Source organism: Antechinus flavipes, chromosome 5 (genome assembly GCF_016432865.1).
Source record: "Antechinus flavipes isolate AdamAnt ecotype Samford, QLD, Australia chromosome 5, AdamAnt_v2, whole genome shotgun sequence".
NCBI classification, from domain to species: Eukaryota; Metazoa; Chordata; class Mammalia; order Dasyuromorphia; family Dasyuridae; genus Antechinus; species Antechinus flavipes.
Window position 1 is genome coordinate 101,243,319 of NC_067402.1, and position 20,153 is coordinate 101,263,471.

The 20,153-nt window shown below is 36.0% G+C and overlaps 1 protein-coding gene and 1 pseudogene across 1 annotated transcript; both read left to right on the forward strand.

Moving 5' to 3' along the window:
- The first annotated feature begins 12,979 nt into the window (after positions 1–12,979).
- On the forward strand, positions 12,980–13,502 carry LOC127564026 (AN1-type zinc finger protein 2A-like; annotated as a pseudogene).
- A 1,836-nt stretch (positions 13,503–15,338) lies between these two features.
- On the forward strand, positions 15,339–16,289 carry LOC127538604 (taste receptor type 2 member 3-like). The gene has a single exon (XM_051962395.1). The coding sequence runs from the start codon at positions 15,339–15,341 to the stop codon at positions 16,287–16,289; it is 951 nt and encodes a 316-aa protein (XP_051818355.1).
- Positions 16,290–20,153: the final 3,864 nt, after the last annotated feature.

Here is a 20,153-nt window from a genome sequence, read left to right on the forward strand (position 1 = left end):
GATTAATCAGTTGAGCAATAAAACCTAAAGGACTAAGAAGAAGAGATTAGGAGAGAATAGGAAATCAAATAGATTGTGAACTGGAAGCTTGAGCCCAGGATCATAAGGATCATCAAAAAGAAAATGGGATTGCTAGTGCTGACCATGGTGCTGTTTCTCACATGCTCCTGAGTGAAATTGATTGAGGCAAGACTTTCAGCAAGAAATATAAAAGATATGTAAATAAAAGAAATAAAAGACATACTAGAAATGACCAGAGCATTTTCAAGGATAAATTTCATTTTAGCCAGAGAAACAATGGATTGTAGAAGCTGGCAACTTCAGACAATAAAAAAATGTTGAGTAAGGTCACAATCCAAATGCTTCAGGAATCCAAAAACATCTAAGAGCCTAAAATTATTTTGAATAGATGTTCACTCCATTTGTTTTTGGAAGAAGAAAGATGGATATTAAGTTCAGAAACATTAGACTTGAAGTTATGTATCTGCTGATGAAAAACCTAGATAAAAAGTTGGGTTTTTTAAAATCCAGGTCACACAATTGATCATCATGATCAATAGGTTTCCAATCACTTCTGTGAGGAATTGGGTTGAATTTGAAGAATAAGGACAGAAGCATCTCTATGTGACCAGAATTCTTTGCTTGATGTTAAGGGAGAAATACAGGGATTTAGCAGATCTGTACTTTATATCCAGATAAGACAGAGTTAATCATCTTTTTCCCCTATAAATGAAATTGGTACATCATCAATCATTTAAGAACCAGCTGCTTTTTTTATTGTTTCTTCATTTGTACTCTTTCTATTTTCCTTAGGGAAGCATAATTATGACAAACCAGAAGCAATCTGGCACGCCACCAGGAACAAGGAGGTTCAGAGGGAGGAGTACCAGAACTGATGTTGATGCAGCCCTTCTTATAGACTGCCCCTCTGGTCTCCCATCTTATATTTGGCTTTACCCTGACTAGAGTTGAGGAGAGAGAAGATGAGTAGATGCAGTTGGGGTTAACTCATACTCACCTCATTGTGGATGAGGGAGAATATTGGTTGCAATACAAGCTGCATTTCTCTTGGTCTTTCAAAGTGTTTTTCCTGACCAAAAAAAAAAATTCTAACATAGGTTATTCCACCAATACGGACACCTTCAGCCCAAAAAATAGAGTCCTAATGTCCCCTGTGAGTATAAAAATTTCCAGCCAAATTTTGTGACTTTAGGTACAAATACTGTGTACTGGCATTTTTAGTCCAGGTCAAGGTTATCATCCAGTAAGATGAAATTCCAGAACAGATAAGGATGGACAAAAGCTAATTAGTTTTCATGAATAAATAGAGGACCCACTTGTGACCATTTGAAAATATGAGAGAAGATGAAAGGAAAGAGATACAAAGACAAATAGAGAGAGAAAATGTAGCTATAGTAGAAAAAGAGGGTGGGAACAAGAAATCAAAGATTCCAATGAACTAATTAAAGTTGGAGAAAGAGGACAATGAAAATGAAAAAAGTGAAGATAAATTCTAAAGACATAAAAGGAAACTATTCCAATGAGAAGGAAAAATAGGACTCATCTGAAAAGACTTATATAATTATAGAGAAAAGTCACTGACCAACTTAAAATTTTAAAAGAAATGTACAGAAAGTGGAAGCAAAAGCAGAAGATGAATAAAAATTTTATAGGTCCAACTCTGTAAAAATACTGTGAGGGATGCCAAAGTTCAGAATTTGTTGAGGTTTGCAAAGTGAGCTAAGGATTGCAAAAATGAACTTTTAGCTACATTAGGAGAAAGGTAGAGGGTATAGGGAGAGAGGTAGTGCAGAGAGAGTTGAGGGTAGGACCAAAGAAAGCATAAAACTTTGCTCAAGGTAGATGGAATGAAGATAACTGATAACAGAGAAAAGGCAATTCTTCTCAAATTTTTTTTGTTTCTGTTTTATCTGCCAAGGAGAATAATATTTGTATCAGTTTATTTAATCTTTCCATGTCTCTGAAATCATCTATTTTCTTATTTCTTGGAGCATAAAAGTATTCTATCACATATTCAGTCATCTCTCAATTAATGGACATCACTTTAGTTTCCAGAGTTTTTTGGTTATCACAAAAATAATCATTATAAATATTTTCATACATATAGAACTTTTTTTTTCTATTTCTTTGACCTCTTTTGGGTATAGGCCCAGTAGTATTAGAGCTAGGTTAAGGGACATGTATTGTTTAGTAAATTTTTGTTTATAATTCCAATTTGATTTGTAAAAAGATTGTACCTATTCACAGGTCCACCAATAATGCACCAACATGCCTGTTTTCTCAAGGCTCTTTCAATATTTTTTGTTTTCCCTTTTTTTTTTTTGAATTTTTGACAGTCTGATAGGTGTGAAACAAAAATCTCAGAATTGCTTTAATTTGTATTTTTCTAGCTGTTATTTGGAGCATTTTTTCATATAAACATAGGTAATCTGGTTTTCTTCACTTGAAACTGTCTATTCATATCTTTAGACCATTTATTAATTAGGAAATAGCTTTTATACTTATAAATTTGAATGAGAATAATGAAATGAGCATAACCAGAAAGATAATTTGCACAATAATTTTTACAACATGAAGACAAACACCTTTGAAAACTATAAAAAGTATAAATGATATAATGATTATCTATTATTCAAAAGACCAACAATGAAAACTATAAAAAACTATAAAACTATGAAAACTATAAACTATAAAAAGCGAATCAATTCAATGATTATCCATGATTCAAAAAGACCAATGATGAAATATACTATCCACAATGGCAAACCATCTCCCTGATCATTCCCTATATCTAAATATGGAAAATTCACTTTAGATCAAGTTTAAAATCTTGTTATAACTCACCCTGGGTCAGATTTGAATCTCATTATAACCTATTTTAAGTGCTTTAGATATTGCATTATATGATCACTATCTTCAGAACTTCAAAAATCCATGATTTCATGCCAATAGACATTTCCTGATGAGGGATTATAATACCCCTGCACCTGATGGACACCTTCAAGTCTGCTGTGGTCAAAGTGAGGATCATAAATGACAGATTCAACTCTAATGAATAGCCTCTTTAAACTTATTTATTCTGTTTCTTAAGCAAAAGACAATTGAAGTTTACATTCAAAATCTTTGCAGTTTAATTGGACCTGGCAAAGACAGCTCAGAGAGCACAGCCTTCAAAAGCACTGCATCAACTGCCTCTATAATGATGCAAAGTAAATAGAATTTTACTTTAGGTTCTGAGATATTCTAATTTAGCTTACTTTTAAATTTTATTGAAATAAGTAGCTGAAACCAATAATTACTCAGTCCTAAAAACTGAAGCTTATTGATGAGTAGAACTTATGAGCAGATGTAATATAAATGCCAAAGATTGAAAAGGAGAGCAGCAATAAAACATTCTCAAATACTAAGTTGACAACTAAGTTGTCATAGGCAGTGAGATACTGGGGAGGCAGCATGTCAGTGATCATGTCAGAGAAGAAACAGGTGGACATAGGGCTCCTAGAGGCAAAAAACAAGTATGAAGAATTCCTAGCTAAGCTAGATAAAAATGTACATGTCCAGGAAGGTTAACTGCAATAATGAAGAGATGAAATCCTCAGTCAATTGTAAACCTAATTAGAGAAAAATAGATGCAAGATGGAGACCTCAGGACAAATAAAGCAATGAAAAAAATAGAACTATTTTAAGTATCTTGAGGAAGGAGGATGAGGAGTATTAATGAGCATATGTAGTTATATAATTATTTTCTTGGATATATTTTGATTTATTGTGAATAACAAAAATGATTTGATCTTTTAAAAAAACACTTATTCAAGGTTTAGAGTTGGAAGACTTGGGAATCAATCTTAGCTTTTCCAACAAATCTCACTTATTATCTGTATGATCTTAGAAAAATCATTTTTTTCTATGCACTTCAGCAACCTCATTTGAAAAATGTAGAAATTAGACTAGGCGGTTTCAAAGGTCCATTGCTGTACTAGATCCCATGCTTTTACAGTCTTAAATATCCCTAAAGTGTCAGTACTCTACAGATATAGAAGAAAAGCTGATTGTAGTTAAATACAGACATCCTATATTTGGGGAAGTAAAATTTCACAGTTCAGGGAATTGCTTTTATTGGACTAAAATGCTATAGGCTCAATCAACCCAAGAGAAATAAGAAGGTTTCAAAAATGAGCTTGCACTGAAAACATAAATAGAAAGGAAGTCTTCCAGTGAAAATTAGGTAAATATTTGTCAAGAATGCTAGAGAAGGAATTCCTGTTCAAACAATAACTTAGCCTGATGATCACTGAAGAACATTCCAATTTTAATATTCTTTAATATTAATACCAAAAATTGGACCTATGATTTCATCAGTATAGAAAAGTCCTAAACAAGGAATACCCCTCTGCCTATGCAGGTCAGCATCTGCTCAGAAATTTAAAGAGAGCTATCTAAAGAAATGAAAGATTAGAAATCACACAACACCAGTGTGTCAAATGCAACATCTGAATCCAGATTTTCCCGGGTCTGAGATTAGCTCCCATTGCCTCTTAATTGATAAAATTGATAAAAATCGGAGGGTAATATAGAAACTCCTGAATGGTACCTAAATGTTTATGTTTCTTTAAATTTTGTACTGAATTTTATCTCACAATATAAGTCAAAATTAGAGATTAACTAATATTGATCCCATTATTTTGGTTTTCCATCGCTACTCTACTTGGTGAGACATTTTCTCTTCTACTTAATGTATGTACTGCTCTCCTCTCTTCGTGGCACTTACCTATCTTTCCTATGGAATACTTCTCCACTGAAGGAGGAAATGACAAAATATTTTAGTATCTTTGCCAAGAAAACCCCACAAATAATATGGTCCATGGGGTCACAAAGAGTGGGACACAACTGAATGACTAAACAACAAAAATAACCCAGGGAATACTAATTCTACTTTCCTCTGCGTTTGACATGAAAATATACTTTTTATAGTAAAATGAGAACTCACTCTTCTTTTTATTCCTTCTTTTTTATATAGAATATTTTATTTTTCCCAGATTACATGTAAAAACAATTTTTAGTATTTTTTTTGTCTAAAATGTTTAGCTTAAATTCCTCCCCACTCCTCCTCTCCATCCTCCCTGAGAGGTAAGCAATTTGATATAGGTTATACATGTGTTACTTTCATTGTTGTTCAGTCATTTCAATCATGTCCAACTCTTATCACCTCATTTGAGGTTTTCTAGACAGACACTGGAGTAGTTTGCCTTTTCCTTTCCTGAGATCATTTCACAAAATAAGAAAATTGAGGTAAACAGGGTGAGTGATTTACCCAAAGTCACACTGTAAGTAAGTGTCTGAGACTTACTTTGAACTCAAATTTGAACTCAGGAAGATGTCTTTCTGATTCCATACCTGGAGCTCTATTCACTGCATCACCTGGCTGCCAGGTAAGAATGTGCAATGACACAAAATATTTCTACATTAATCATATTATGAAAGAAAATACAGACCAAAATAAACAAAGAAAACACAAGAAAAATAAAGTGAAAAATAATATGCTTCAATCTGCATTCAGACTTCATCAGTTCTTTCCCTGAAGGTGGATAGCAATTTTTATCCATAATTCTTTGGAGTGTATTGGATCATTGTTTTGCTAAGAATAGCTAAGTCATTCCCAGTTGATCACAGTACAATGCTCTTACTGTGTACAATAGAATTCACTCTTCTTAATGATTCTATGTCCTCCCTTCGATTTGACTCTTCCTCACCTTGAAACAATGAATCTTTATTTCTGAATGGCTCTAAGGAAATAATTTTTTTTATGTCGTGATCTAAGGTTGACAAAGAGTTTGGTTGTTGCTGTTCTAAAATCAACATCTGTGGCACCATCAAAATGACTCAATATCAGAAATAGACAATGTTTTATTCATGGGAATAACACTAAAGATGTGTCACAATCATCTTGTTTGCAACCCAAAGGATTACTAGGATTTTCATTCCATTTTACTTGCAGCTGAAATTTCTGTTTTATCTTTCCCTATTGAAATATGCTCTCTTTGAGAATAAGACTGTTTTGTTTTTCTATTTATAATCCCAGCACTCACAAACTAAGTCCTTTTTCATTCACACAATTCGTTCACACAAACAGTATTTCACTTGATCCTTACAATCCTGTAGAGTAGGTGTATTATTAGCCTAAGACTCAGAGTGATTAAATAACTTGCATCTGTCATGTCTTAAGCATCTGAAGTAGGATTTGAATTCAGCTCTTCCTCTTTCCAAATGGAGCACTCTATTCCTTGACTATGTTGCTTCTCCCTCTGGTTAGAGATCAGGAAACCTTAATTTCTGTTTTGAACTGCAACCTTTTGGCTTTCAAACACTAAGCAACCCATTCTTGTGTGACTCTGATCCTTCCCTTCTCTAAGTGATAATGTACCAATTTGCATCTTAATAAAGAGTTGCTCAGACTTTCCCCTGACCAATTGAATCTAGGTCTGGACTCCAGAAACATCAGTATATTTTTTGGGGGGAAATCAAAAGAAAGAAAACTGAATATTATGTCTTACATGTTCTTGGGGCTCTTTGGTCAGTCATTCCCTTCTCCATGTGCTTCACTGGATGCATTCTTGCTGTCTTTCTAACTATGTCCAATGATTTCTTTCCAAACCCCAAACTGACAGGGTTAACTGGGATACTGATTTTGCTGCTTATCCCGCTATTCAAACCTTTATTTTAATCCGAGAGGTGACTAAAGCATCATTCCTTGAAATGTTCCATGTCAAAAAGTGGAGGCTAAAATTTTAGGACTTGGGAAATTCTACCCATGTCTTGAAAAAAAGGCTTCATTGTCTTTCGATCTGTTTCTGTACTGGATTCTTTCCCCATTTTCTCTTCCTTTCCCATAACATTTTCTTCTTGGCAAAAATTAAGGAAGTGGTATGATACAATGGAAAGAACCATGGAACTGGATCCAAAAGACTTGGAGTGAAGATTCTGCTTACCTTTGTGACCTTGGACAAGTTATTTACCTATTTACTTTCATTCTATTATTGACAAAAAAAAATGGTTTTGGATGAGATGATCCCTATGGTCCCTTTGGAGCTTTGAAATGCTATTATTATAACCTCTTAAGTTTCAACCCATTTCCTGCTCTCTCTTTCCTCTTCCCCTCCAGTGAAGTCCAAACTTACCACTGACTGTATGGACTTCAGTATCCATGAAAACCCAAACTCTCATTCTCTGGAAGAAGTCATAAATATCAGCAAAAGTCTTAACTCTGTCAATTGTCTTTAGCTACATGTAAATAAAACCATATTTTAAAGACAACCATTATAATATGGCCACACATTTACAAACTCTAACATGAAAGTCACAACTGTATACTCTTGCTTAAGCTGAGAGAGGCTGAAGTCATAGATGAACAGCTGAAGGATAATTTACAGGTCAACTAGTTCAACATTCTCATTTAACAAAAAGAAAAATGGGAGCCAGTGAGTTACTCAAGATCACATTGCTATTAAGCATCAAAGGAAGCATGTGAATTCAATCCTCTGACTATGGAGATATGGACTATGAAGATTCTTCTGTACTTTACTCTGACCTTAGTCATCCACTTTAATTGTACTGCAAATAAGACATCAGGACATTATGTTTTATGAATTGATAAAGTCATACTACTCACTGAGATTAATAATTAATAGAGATTATGGATACTTTAAGTGAATTTCATGGCTCCACCCAAATGCTTAAGGAAAATAAAAGGAAGAATAATAGAATGTTTAGCCCTCTGTCAGTACATGGATGGGATAGGGGCAGTGTAATCTCTCTTACAAATGGGATTCTCAAATACAATAGGAAAGATGTGTGATTTTTCCAACATCTGATTCTCCCTTTTTTCTTCTTCTTTCCCATTGCATTTAGGTGCAAAATTGGACCTGTAGAAAGAAGAAGAATTCTGATAGTTAAATCTGTGTGCATGAAAAGGATAAAATTCAACAAAGAGGAATCCCTGATCTTGCACTAGAACAAGTGGTATCTGCTTGCCATCTGGGGGAGGAGGTGGAGGGAGGGAGGGGAAAAATCAGAACAGAAGAGAGTGCAAGGGATAATGTTGTAAAAAAAAATTACCCTGGCATGGGTTCTGTCAATAAAAAGTTATTTTAAAAAAAAGTGGTATCTTCTGGTCTAAAATTTTATTATCCCTAGACTAGGGTCTGGGAGAGCTATTAGTCCCAAACAAAGCAATGTTCTCAATGTCTTCCTGCTTCTCTGGTAGCATGATAGGTGTCCAGACAAAGCAATGAATCCCCTTCTAGTTAAGAAAGGACGTGAAGATTCAACAAGTTGAAACAAAACAGAGCCACCACACCTGAGAGCCAAGCTATGCAAAGGAGTTTGCCTCTGAAAACAGTCTACTAATGGTGTCAGTTGAGAGAGGAAGGAATCTCATCTAAGATTGCAACATAAAAAGGAATTAATATTCATTGCGGGGCTTTTTGGAATGTTGTGTCACATAATGTTTATAGATATTTCTCCCATATTTCTTGCTTTTTAATGAATTTTTTTGCATAGTATTTAGGAACATTGAGGCTGTACACTAACCAAAATATAGCACCAAAATATTCAGATTTAACTGCTTGTTGGCTATGTATAATTAGTTATGAATAAAGAGAGATGATTTTGAATGAATTGATGATCATTCACAGAATATCTCAAATCTAGAATAGCTTTTTACAGACCTACATGTTGGGGGGACTCTGGATGCTACATCTACAACAACTACAAATGTATAGTTATACTGTTGTATAATATATCTGTTAAACTATGCTGCAGTTCATTTCATAGCATCCAGTTCATGGTTTCTATAATCCTTTCTTAAAAAGCATATAAAGATACATTCACTTCTTAGAATTTTGAAGCTTATAAATACTGTTATTCCTCACTCTGGAGAACATAAATTAATAAATATCACTTGCTATAGAATACATGTAGTCAAACATATTAATATTTAAAGTCTTTTTTCTTATTAAGATCTTTATGCACTGGAAAGTTATCCTCTAACCCCCACACAATTAGAGTTAACATTCATAGATAGAATCTCAAGGGGAAAGTCTATTAACACCTCCTTAAGATTTTTGATACTCAGATAGAAAGACCAGAGTTCATTTTACTAACCTCAGTGTTTAAAAGGAAAGTTTAGAGACTGAATTCCCTGGGAAGATTTATATTCTTATCAAATATTGGCTAGAATTCTATATGTGTTCATTATTTCTAGATTTTTTTTGTTGTTTTCACTCTTAAAATCTTCTAAGGTTTCTCCCTTTCCCCCCAAAAGTCACTTTATAGATAAATGTTCATTTGGTCCCAAATAGCTTCATAGTACTTGACATGGTGAACAAGACTATCTATATGCTCCTTTTGGGCTAATTTTGAGCAAATCAGAAAACATTCCAGTCTCATACTTTCACTCCCCTTAACCAATCATTAAGTTCAAAGATTCCAAAACTTAGATTAAGGAGAAGAGGTAGCAGATAACACCCTGTTCCCCCATAGCATCCTGGAACACTGCAGAAGGAAAAGCATTTCTAACATATCAGAGATGGGACTTATTCTATGCAAAAAAGGAAAGCTGAGAAACCATCTTTAAAACTGAAGTATAACCACCCAAATAAAGAAAATGCTACACCATAATCCCACTTTGGATCCAGATTGGCAGCATCCCACTTCCATCTTCAGAATACAATAAAATATCCTTTAATGAATCTCTTTGGGACACATAATTCTTGTGTATGATTTTCCTTTTCCTCTTTTTAATGTGAATGTCATGTGATAATATAATCAATATTTAAAGAAATTCCCCAAAAGAAGAAATTGAAATGGGTAGGAGAAATTGATTGGATTTCTTTCTCATTTTAAATTCCTGAAAATCAAAACGTCCTTATTCCAATTGCTGCAGAGAGTGGTTCTAATTAACTAGGGATGTGTCTCCTATAAACAACATATTGTAGGATAAAAAAAAAAATTAACTAGGGATATATGATAAGATACTTAATTTTTCTATGCTTCCTTTTACTCATCTGTAAAATCAGGGTTTTGAACCATATAATTTCAAGTGCTTCTTTCACCTCTACAATTCCATCTTTATAACTAAATTCTTATCTATTGACATTCAATCCATTTAACAAATATGCTATCTATCTGGTAAGGCATTTATACGTAGTCATTTTTAAAAATACCTATGTGATAGTAAATGTTCTAAACATGACTTGAATTGCATTTCTAAATGTGTTTTTGATTTGAAAGTTGATGTTCTCTAAGTAAAACATCCTTCTTCCTATTCAGGTTACCTAGAGACATTGAAGTTGCCAAGTTGGGGAGGCACTTTTAAAATGTTCAGAGATCATTCTGAACTTCCTTCACAATAATTCCAAAAGTTCTTTAGTTAATTAATCATCTCTCTCTACAGATAACTCCCAAACCTATATATTCAGTTTCATTTCCCCTGAACTCCAAACATGCATCTCCAAATATTTGTTGGGTCTTTTATCTGGTTGTTCCATAAGCATCCCAAACTCAGCATGTACAAAACTGAACTCATCATCTTTCTAACTAAACCTATTCCTACCAAGGATACCATTATTTTCGCAGTCATTTAGGTTTACCATCTAGGAATCATCCTCAACATTTCAAATTTACTCACTCCTCCAATTAACATGGTGACTATATAGAGAATTCATTTAAAAAATGTTGGTAACTTTATCACTTCCAGCTCTCCATCCAATGATTGCATTCATTCATTCATTCATTCATTCACCAAACATAAATAAAGAATGTACTATGTATAGAATATAGTGCTAAGCACTACGGAAAGTACAAAATTTAGAGTAAGACTTAGTCTGTAGGTGCAGCTAAGTGGTGCAGTGGATAGAGCACCAACCCTGAAGTCGGGAGGACCTGAATTCAAATTTGTCTCAAGACACTTAACACTGCCTAGCTATGTGACCTGGGCAAGTCACTTAACCCAAATACCTCAGGGGAAAAAAAAGACTTAGTCTGTACTTTTATGGAGCTTACAAGCTAGTAGGGTGTCAGGGGCCGAGACCTAGTCACTGGGAACCTTAACAGAGACTGCCTCTTCCAGCTTCCCCGAGCCGGACAGGGCTTCGGACGTCTCCGGCCCTCCTCGTGGAGACGGGAGGAGGGAAATACCAGACAGAGGAGCCGAGGTGGATAGACGCAGCAATGTTTATTGGTGTTACAAGTCAGCGGTGTCTCCCGCAAGCCATCCCGAGTCCATTCCTTTTATAGTCCTTTTCCCTCCACCTGTAATTCATCTAGAGGGGCAGGGACTCCTCCCCAATCCCTCCCCGAAGGAGGAGCCCATCCTTTCTGTGCCTCCCCTGCCACGGGCCAGGTTCCACCACTTCAGCGTGGTAATCAAGGAATCCTGGGTTAGGGTGAGTCCTGGCACAAAGGAGTCCTCAACTCACTTCAGGAGGTTCAGGTCCAGGGCCCCCAACAGTAGGGGGAGAAAACACAGAGACAGCTAAAATATATAACATTAAATAATAAATATGTTCATCTTAGGGTTACAAAGCAAAGTACAAAGTGAGAAGAGGTTGTTTTGTTTTTTTTTTAATTGGGAAGAATTACAGAAGATATCATGGTAGAAGTACAACTTTTATTGTAGATGAAGGAATAGGTAAGAACTCAACAGGTGAAGAGGAGGAAAGACATTCCAGACATAAGGAGCACCATGAGAAAGGAAATAAAGAAAGAAGAATCCCTGGCCCAGGTGGGGGAAAGAAGGTGACCACTATGCTTGAGAGTAGGAAGATGAAATAAGTCAGGAGTGGTAAGACAGTGCTAGAACATGGAAGGCCTTGAATGCCAGCTAAAGAAGTCTTGGACTTTATTCATGAGACAATAGAGTGCCACTAAAGACTTCTGAGCCTAAGAATAATATGAACAAATTGATGTATAAGAGACATTTTTCCACCAATGGTATGAGAGAATAAAAAATAGAGAGCAGTGGCAGGAATGTGTGTTAAGAGCCTACCTAAATAGGTAGTACTGAGAATTATAATAGAATAACAGCATTAAGTATGGAAAGGACATAAGAAGTGAGAGAAATAGCAACGCCCATCTGGAGCTCAGAGTAAAAGTCAAGTCTCGAGCTATAGATTTAGAAGTTAAACTCAGAGATAGTACTGAGAGCTGTGAGCAAAGAAGACTGATAGGGGAGAGAGTAGAGAGAAAGAAAAGGGCCAATGAAGAATATTCTCATTACATCATTACATTATGAAATAGGAAAGAGAAAGATCATTGATAAAAATGCTATCCATTACAGAAAGGTGATGGACTTGAAATGCAAAATTACATATAAATACATATATACACATACATGTATATATATAAATATGTATATGTAGACACTACACAGATGGCTATTATAGTCAGTCATTAAACTACATATAATCTTTATTTGCTAAATGTTTTGCAAATTTTAAAGCAACTATATAAATCAGCTTTTTTTTTCTATATACACACCTATACAGATACATATATATTGTGTACTTATTTATGAGGATACCCAAAAAAGAGAAAAAAGATCCAAGAGTACAAAAACATTCATAGTAGCACCCTTTTTTGTAGCAAAGAACTGGGAACTATCAATTGAAAGATGATTGAATTTGTCATAGTGTATGAATGTAGTGGATTGTTATCTTGCCATAAGAATGGTGAAAAGTGTAGATTCAAAGAAATTTGGAAAAATTTACCATTGCAAAGTAAAAAGAATAAATTACACATTACAAAGACTTAAGGGCTCTGACCAATGCAATAACCCACAATGACTGAAAAGAATCAATGAGGAGAGGCGGAGTAGTTTGTGGCGGGATCGGAGTTCTTTCCTCAGGTCTTTGACAGCTCCTTGCAACTGGTTTTTGTGTCACAGGTACTTTTTCTTTTCATGATGGAATTTCCAGACTTATTTTTGTTCTGAAAAAACTTGCAAGCAGTTGGATTTTCTTCCATTAAACTGTGGCGCATGTGACAAAGTCTTTTGTAAAGCTCATGTTCAGTTGAAGCAGCATAAATACAGTGTTGCATATAAAAAGGATGTGCAGGTCCCAGTGTGTCCACTTTGTCATGTCCCTGTTCCAGTAGGACAGGGAGAAACCGTAGATGTTGTGGTTGGCCAACAGATGGATAAAGACTGTCAATATAATCCAGCTCAGGAGAAAAAGATGTTCATACACCTGTGTTCAAAGGAGGGATGCAAGAAGAAAATGTTTGAGCTGCTTTGGGACCAGTGTAATGACAAGTTTTGAATTAAGCACAGACATCCTTTGGATCATAACTGCAAACATATTGGCCATCCCATCTCCAGAGGAGAGTGTGCAGCTATAATGAGAGCTTCTGAATCATCTGGAGCATCAGACAAATTATCTTCCAGTTGGCTAACTCAACAACTAAGAGGGAAACAAAAGAGTTGATAATCATTTGACATTCCTAGTCTTTATCACTTGGCAAAGAAAGATTCTATGCATTTTTATATAATTTAAAGTAATGTGGGCTTTCCCCAAAATCCAAGTTATTTCCTATTAACTTTTATCTGAAAACATTTTCTTAATGTTTCTGAGGGATAACTAAAACTTTTTATTAAAATTCCATTTTAAATTAAGTCATATAATCAACTACATCAATCCTACTTAGAAATAAAAGTGCCTTTAAATTATAACGTTGTACAATTATACATTACATATTTTAATTATAACTAATTTATAACTTGTTCTCAGTGTATTTTGATAATAATTTAAATTTAAAATTTTAATTTTAAATGCCATAAAAAAGAATCAATGAGGAAACATGCTACCTACCCATCTAGAGGAGTATAATAAAATATAGATTTTTTTGATATAGTCAGTGTGTGGATTTGTTTTTGTTAGTTATGCACATCTGTTACAAGAGGAATTTTTGGATTTACTTTCTTAAATTAGAAAGTAAGAGATCTAGAGACCAGAAGAGCCAATGGATGCAAAAAGAAAAAGAAGAAAAGAAGAGAAAAAAGAAGAGGAAGAAGAGGAGGAAGAGGAAGAGGAGGAGAAGAAGGAAAAGAAGAAAGAAAGAAAGAAAAAAGAAAGAAAGAAAGAAGAAAGAAAAAAAGAAAAGAAAGAAAGAAAGAAAGAAAGAGAGAGAGAGGGAAAGAAAGAAACAAAGAAAGAAAAAGAGAAACAAAGAAAGAAAAAGAGAAAAAAGAAAGAAAGAAAGAAAAAGAGAAACAAAGAAACAAAGAAAGAAAGAAAGAGAGAAAGAAAAAGAGAAAGAAAGAAACAAAGAAAGAAAAAGAGAAAAAAGAAAGAAAGAAAGAAAGAAAGAAAGAAAGAAAGAAAGAAAGAAAGAAAAAAGAAAAGAAGAAAGAAAGAAAGAAAGAAGAAAGAAAGAAAGAAAAAGGAAGGAAGGAAGGAAGGAAGAAGAAGGAAGGAAGGAAGGAAGGAAGAAGGAAGGAAGGAAGGAAGGAAGGAAGGAAGGAAGGAAGGAAGGAGGGAGGAGGGAGGGAGGGAGGGAGGGAGGGAGGGAGGGAGGGAGGGAGGAAGGAAGGAAGGAAGGAAGGAAGAAGGAAGGAAGGAAGGAAGGAAGGAGGAAGGAGAATGGAAAGTTTAATTCTACAGATGATAATTTCTATGTCACACAAACAGAATGGAATACGACCGTGGTACACTGAAAAGTGCAATTCACTGCAGTTATCTGGAAATGATAAAAGGATTACACACACTTTTTTTGGTTTGAGAAGAGTCATTCTCCAAAAATTTCTTCCATTCAGTCCCTTCACCCTTCCCAAGTTCTAGATACATCTCCAGTAGACTGTGCTTTCTGGTATATCAAGGACTAATTCCACTCGCTTTATGTGACACAAAAATTTATTATCTCTGTGGAACTTGAATCCTCCATTTTCTCTGGCTCTGACCGCTCCCTTCTCTGTGTGATACTAAATCCTGCAACTATTTGCATCTTAGCAAAGAGCTATTGGTCTTTCATCCACTAAATGACATTATCCAAGTAATGGAGAAAACTCCAAGCTTGGGATCTGAACTAGAGAACGATAGTAGACCAGTTTGAAAGGAACAATTGCAAGAATTTCTGAGTACTTTGGGACAGAGACAGGGACGCGACCGCGAACAAATCAAAGGACAAAAAGGTTCTCCTGACCCTGTGGGAAAGCAGGTATCTGTTGCGCATGCACTCGCCTCAGAGCAGAGGAGCTGTAGAACGGGAGCAAGGCTCCAGATGAGCACAACGATTGCCAAGGGTGAGGAGATCCATCTGCAGACATGCTGAATGCGTTCCAAATCTTTTTTATATTGATAATCCTCAGTGAGTTCATTCTGGGGATTTGGGGGAATGGGTTTCTTGGGTTCTTCAATTGCATCCACTGGATCAAGAGGAACAAGATTTCCTTCTCTGACTTCATCATTATGAACCTCGCTTTCTCCAGGATCATCCTGCATTGTGTGGTCGTTTTTGATAGCACTGTCTTGATGCTCGGTCCTGATTTCTATTACGAAGTGAAGCTGACTGCAATCCGGGAAGCTTGCTGGACTTTCAGTAACTATTTAAACATCTGGCTGTCCACCTGTCTCAGTGTCTTCTACTGCCTAAAGATTGCAGTTTTTTCTCACCCTGCCTTCCTCTGGCTCAAGCGGAGAATTTCCCAAGTAACTTCCGGCATCCTGCTGGTCTATGTGCTCTTCTTTTTCTTCAACACAATGTTACTGATTCAAAAATACTACGTATCTTTTGCCCTCCTAAAAATGAGACTCATTGTAAACTCCACTGAAGATGTCAGAAGAAAGAAAAGAGAATCATATGTCTTCCACTTTCTTAGCTTCCTGTGGACACTGGTCCCGTTCATTATATCCTTGTTCTCCTGCCTCTTACTCATCCTCTCCTTGAGGAGACATACCAGGGTGATGGGACGCCATACCTCCGCCCCCAGAGACATGAGCACCACAGCCCACGTGAGAGCCACCAAAGTGATGTTCTCCTACCTCTTACTCTTTGTCTTTTATTTTGTCATTCAGTTTATTGGGACATCAACCATTCTCCTGAAAGATGCCAAGGTGATAATAATGATTGTAGAGTTGGTCGCCCCTATCTATCCCTCTGTGCACTCGTTCATCCTAATTTTGCAAAACAAAACCCTGAAGGAGGCATTCCTAAGGCAGCTGTGGCTGAAGAAGGGCTGCGTGAAAGGTGGAGCCAGGGGTTGCTGTATCCCCTAGTGTGGGGGTCCTCAAACTACGGTGGGCCAGATGCAGCAGCTGAGGAAGATTATCCCCCTCACCCAGGGCCATGAAGTTTCTTTATTTAAAGGCCCACAAAACAAAGTTTTTGTTTTTACTATAGTCCGGCCCTCCAACAGTCTGAGGGACAGTGAACTGGCCCATTTAAAAAGTTTGAGGACCCCTGCTGGTGTAAGGGCAGTGGAGGGGCTGCAAGCCCTTTTTAATTCTACTATTCTAGATAGCTAGTGGTATAGAAGGAGAGCATTGAACCCAGAGTCAGAAACATCTGAGTTAAAATTCCATCTCAGATACTAAACCACTGCAAGTCATTTAGTCTCTGTCCACCTCATTTTCCCCATTTGTAAAATGGAGATGATAATATTTGTACTTACCTCATAGGATGATTGTAAGAATAAAATGAGAAAATATGTTTCAAAGCCCTTCTGCATAATTGCTGGCTACTATTATTATCATTATTAAATATTATACATGATTGCATGTATATATATATGAGTGTGTATATCTGTATGCATATATATAAAATGATGTCTATTTGGTAAAGTTTTCTTTTACATAAAGTAATGTTTTTAAGACATTTGATAAAAATTGAATTTTATTTCAAGAGCTTGTTTTGGTAATCCAATTATTAAAATATATTAAATAATATATGTATATAATATGTATATATATATAAGTATATATATATATATTTAAACATATATATGTAAATTAAATATACAGAGAGAAGACAACGGTTTTCCCTTTGGAAGCAAAAAGTTTACTGTGGAGTTCCTAAATATGGACAATATTAGTGATGGGGTAACCAGTGATCAGGGACAAACACTAAAATCTTTGAAATAGGCAAGTGTCACTTGTCCTGGGTTCCCATATACCAGATATTTGGAAAGGCATAGAAAGAGTTTTGAGGAAGAGATGTGCAAGGCGGGGAGGATAATAACAATTATATTATCTTTTATTTATATAGTGCTTTATAAAGTGGCTTCATCAGACCAATGCCAGGAGGTAGGTGATATAAGTATGTTTATCCCAAGGTAAAACGAGGTGACTGGGAAGCTAGGGCTCACATAGAACAGACATGATCCTAGAGACTGAAAACAATAGAATATTTTTTTTTTCTCTTTGATTTGATCCCACCAGAAGTGGGAGGAAATCCTTCCGGGCTGTTCACCATATAACTGGCTTCTAAGTTTCTCCAAATGTGAATAAAAGTAGTCCCCAGCTTCTATATAAATACCACCAAAAATATAGAAGGCATAAAAGAGTTCACAAAGCCCTAAACACACACACAAAAGCCCTCAAAAAACCCATACGCTCTTTCCAGAAGGGAACTGAACAAGGGGTGACTATTAGGGAAACCTTTGACATTCCAGTCAGCCTTCTTCTTCACCCTATCCTACACTGTACCTGCTCCCCTGCGAAAACCTAAAGTAGCACCTTGTAATTAGGAATCATCCTAGAAAAAAAGAATACACACACACACACACACACACACACACACATACACACACATGGAGAAGAGAGACTGGGGACAGGAGAGAGACAGAAAGAGACAGAGACAGAGACAGATTGAGAGAGAGAGAGACAGAGAGAGATGGAGGGAGAGAGAGAAAGAGAGACAGAGACAGAAACAAAGACACAGAGAAAGACAGAGAGAGATGGAGGGAGAAACAGAGACAGAGAGACAGAGAGAGAGAAACACACACACAGAGAGGGGGAGAAGAGAGACTAGGAACGGGGAGAGAGACAGAGAGAGACTGAGAAAGAGAGAGACAGAGAGAGATAGAGGGAGAGACAGACAGACAGACAGACAGACACACACACACACACACACACACACACATACACACACAGTGTTACTAAAGTTAATCCCTTTCCTAAGGACCTATAATGTTTCAAAAATTCTTTCATTGTTCTCCAAGCAAGATGCTGTGCAAAAATATGTAGATAATAGTCTTATTTCTCCAAGGGCCATGCTACATCAGAAGATGCCCCTCTCTGAAAAAAATATGATCTCAATAAAAGAGAAAAAAGGACCCCTTGTGCAAAAATGTTTGTAGTTCTTTCTGTGGTGGCAGGAACTGGAAACCGAGTAGATGCCCATCACTTGGAGAATGATTGAATAAGTTATGGTGTATGAATGTTATGGAATATTATTGTTTTACAAGAAACGATGAGCAGGCTGATTTCAAAAAATTCTGGAAAGACTTATATGAAATAATGTTGAGTGAAGTGAGCAGAACCAGGAGATTATTATACACAGTTACAGCAAAATTATGTGATGATCAACTGTGATAAATAGCTCTTCTCAGCAATGTTGTGATCCAAGACAATTCCTATAGCTCTGGGATGGAAAATACCATCTGCTCCTTCAGAAAAACTATGGAGACCAAATGTAAATGGAAGCATACTATTTTCACCCTTTTTTTGTTTGCTTTTCTTAATTTTCTTCCTTTTGTTCTGATTTTTCTTTCACAACATAACAAATATGGAAATATGTTTAAAATGATTGTACATGTATAACTTATATCAGATTATTTACTATCTTGGGGAGGGTAGAGGTAAGGAAGGAGGAAGAAAAAAATGGAGGACTAGACATTTTGTACAATCACTACTAATTCTTGGTGGGGAGGGAACAATTGTGCCAGAGGTACAGCAATTATAGCCAAATTCACAGAAGAAATGAAGCAAGATACTCAACAAGGTAACAGTCTCCTGAATTAATAGTGGGAAACGATAGCCCATATCACATTCTTTCAACACCCCTTTCCCACCAGTCTTCAATCTATTGTAGGATGAACAAATCATATCAGTATGAACTGACCCAAAGGCTTATATTTTTCATTTCCCTTCCACTACAGAGAGTCTTGAGGCTCATGCAAATTCACTCCCTTCTTCTTCTCTGGATACCATTCCCAACTCTCCAGACTTCTTTTTCCACCATAATCCAAGTCTTTCCCTGAAAGATCAGCCCTCCTTATAGTCTTTTTTCTTCTTAGTCAGTTCCTCCTAGACCATTATATTTGAAGGAAAATACCCAAACCAGCCATATTCACTCCTTCATACCTCTATGAGCTCCAATATTGACTCTCTGGAATCCCCCACATGGGTACTTTCCTTCCAACTCCCATTTAGCTTTATGTTTCCCTCTCATCAGAATGCTAGCTCTCTGGGAGCAGGAACTGGATCTCTTTTTGCTTGTATTTATATTCTTGACACTTATTACAATGCCTGGTACATAATAAGTCCAATAAAGACTTACTGACTTGTTGACCTAACCCTGTATTTCTTCCCCTATTTGGCTGCAGCAGGTAGACTTTGCCTTTGCCTATCTGTGTGAAGTAGAGGGGAAGAAATGGAGATGAATTTCATTCTAAGAGATCCTAGGTTAGAAACCCCAAGTCTAAAAATCCACCTCACCTGTCCCAACCCTACAAAAAGCTAAAGATGATAATTAAGGAGGAACCAAAAAATGGGAAAAAAAATTGGGGAAAAGGACAAGAATAAATGGTTATACTGGGCCTGAAGGGAAAGGAAGTGGAATCCAGCTGAGAATCCCCAACTGAGAATTGAAGTACAATCAGAGGTTAGTGAAAATGAGTGAGAAAATAATATAAGAAAAAACTAAAATCACCCAAAAGTCAAGGGAGATAATTCAATCAAAAAGTAGAATTTAAGCAGACATATCAACAGAGAAATTATTACCATTAGAAGGAAGAATGAAAGATTACAACTTTATTTAAACAAATAATACTAGAAAAAAGAAAACTGAGCCAATGCTTGATAAAACACAGAATCCTATAGTATACTAAGAGAGCATAAAACAAAAGCAAAATATTCCAG

Coding starts and splice junctions, on each gene's coding strand:
- LOC127538604 (XM_051962395.1), top strand. CDS start 15,339: ATGCTGAATGCGTTCCAAATCTTTTTTATATTGATAATCCTCAGTGAG.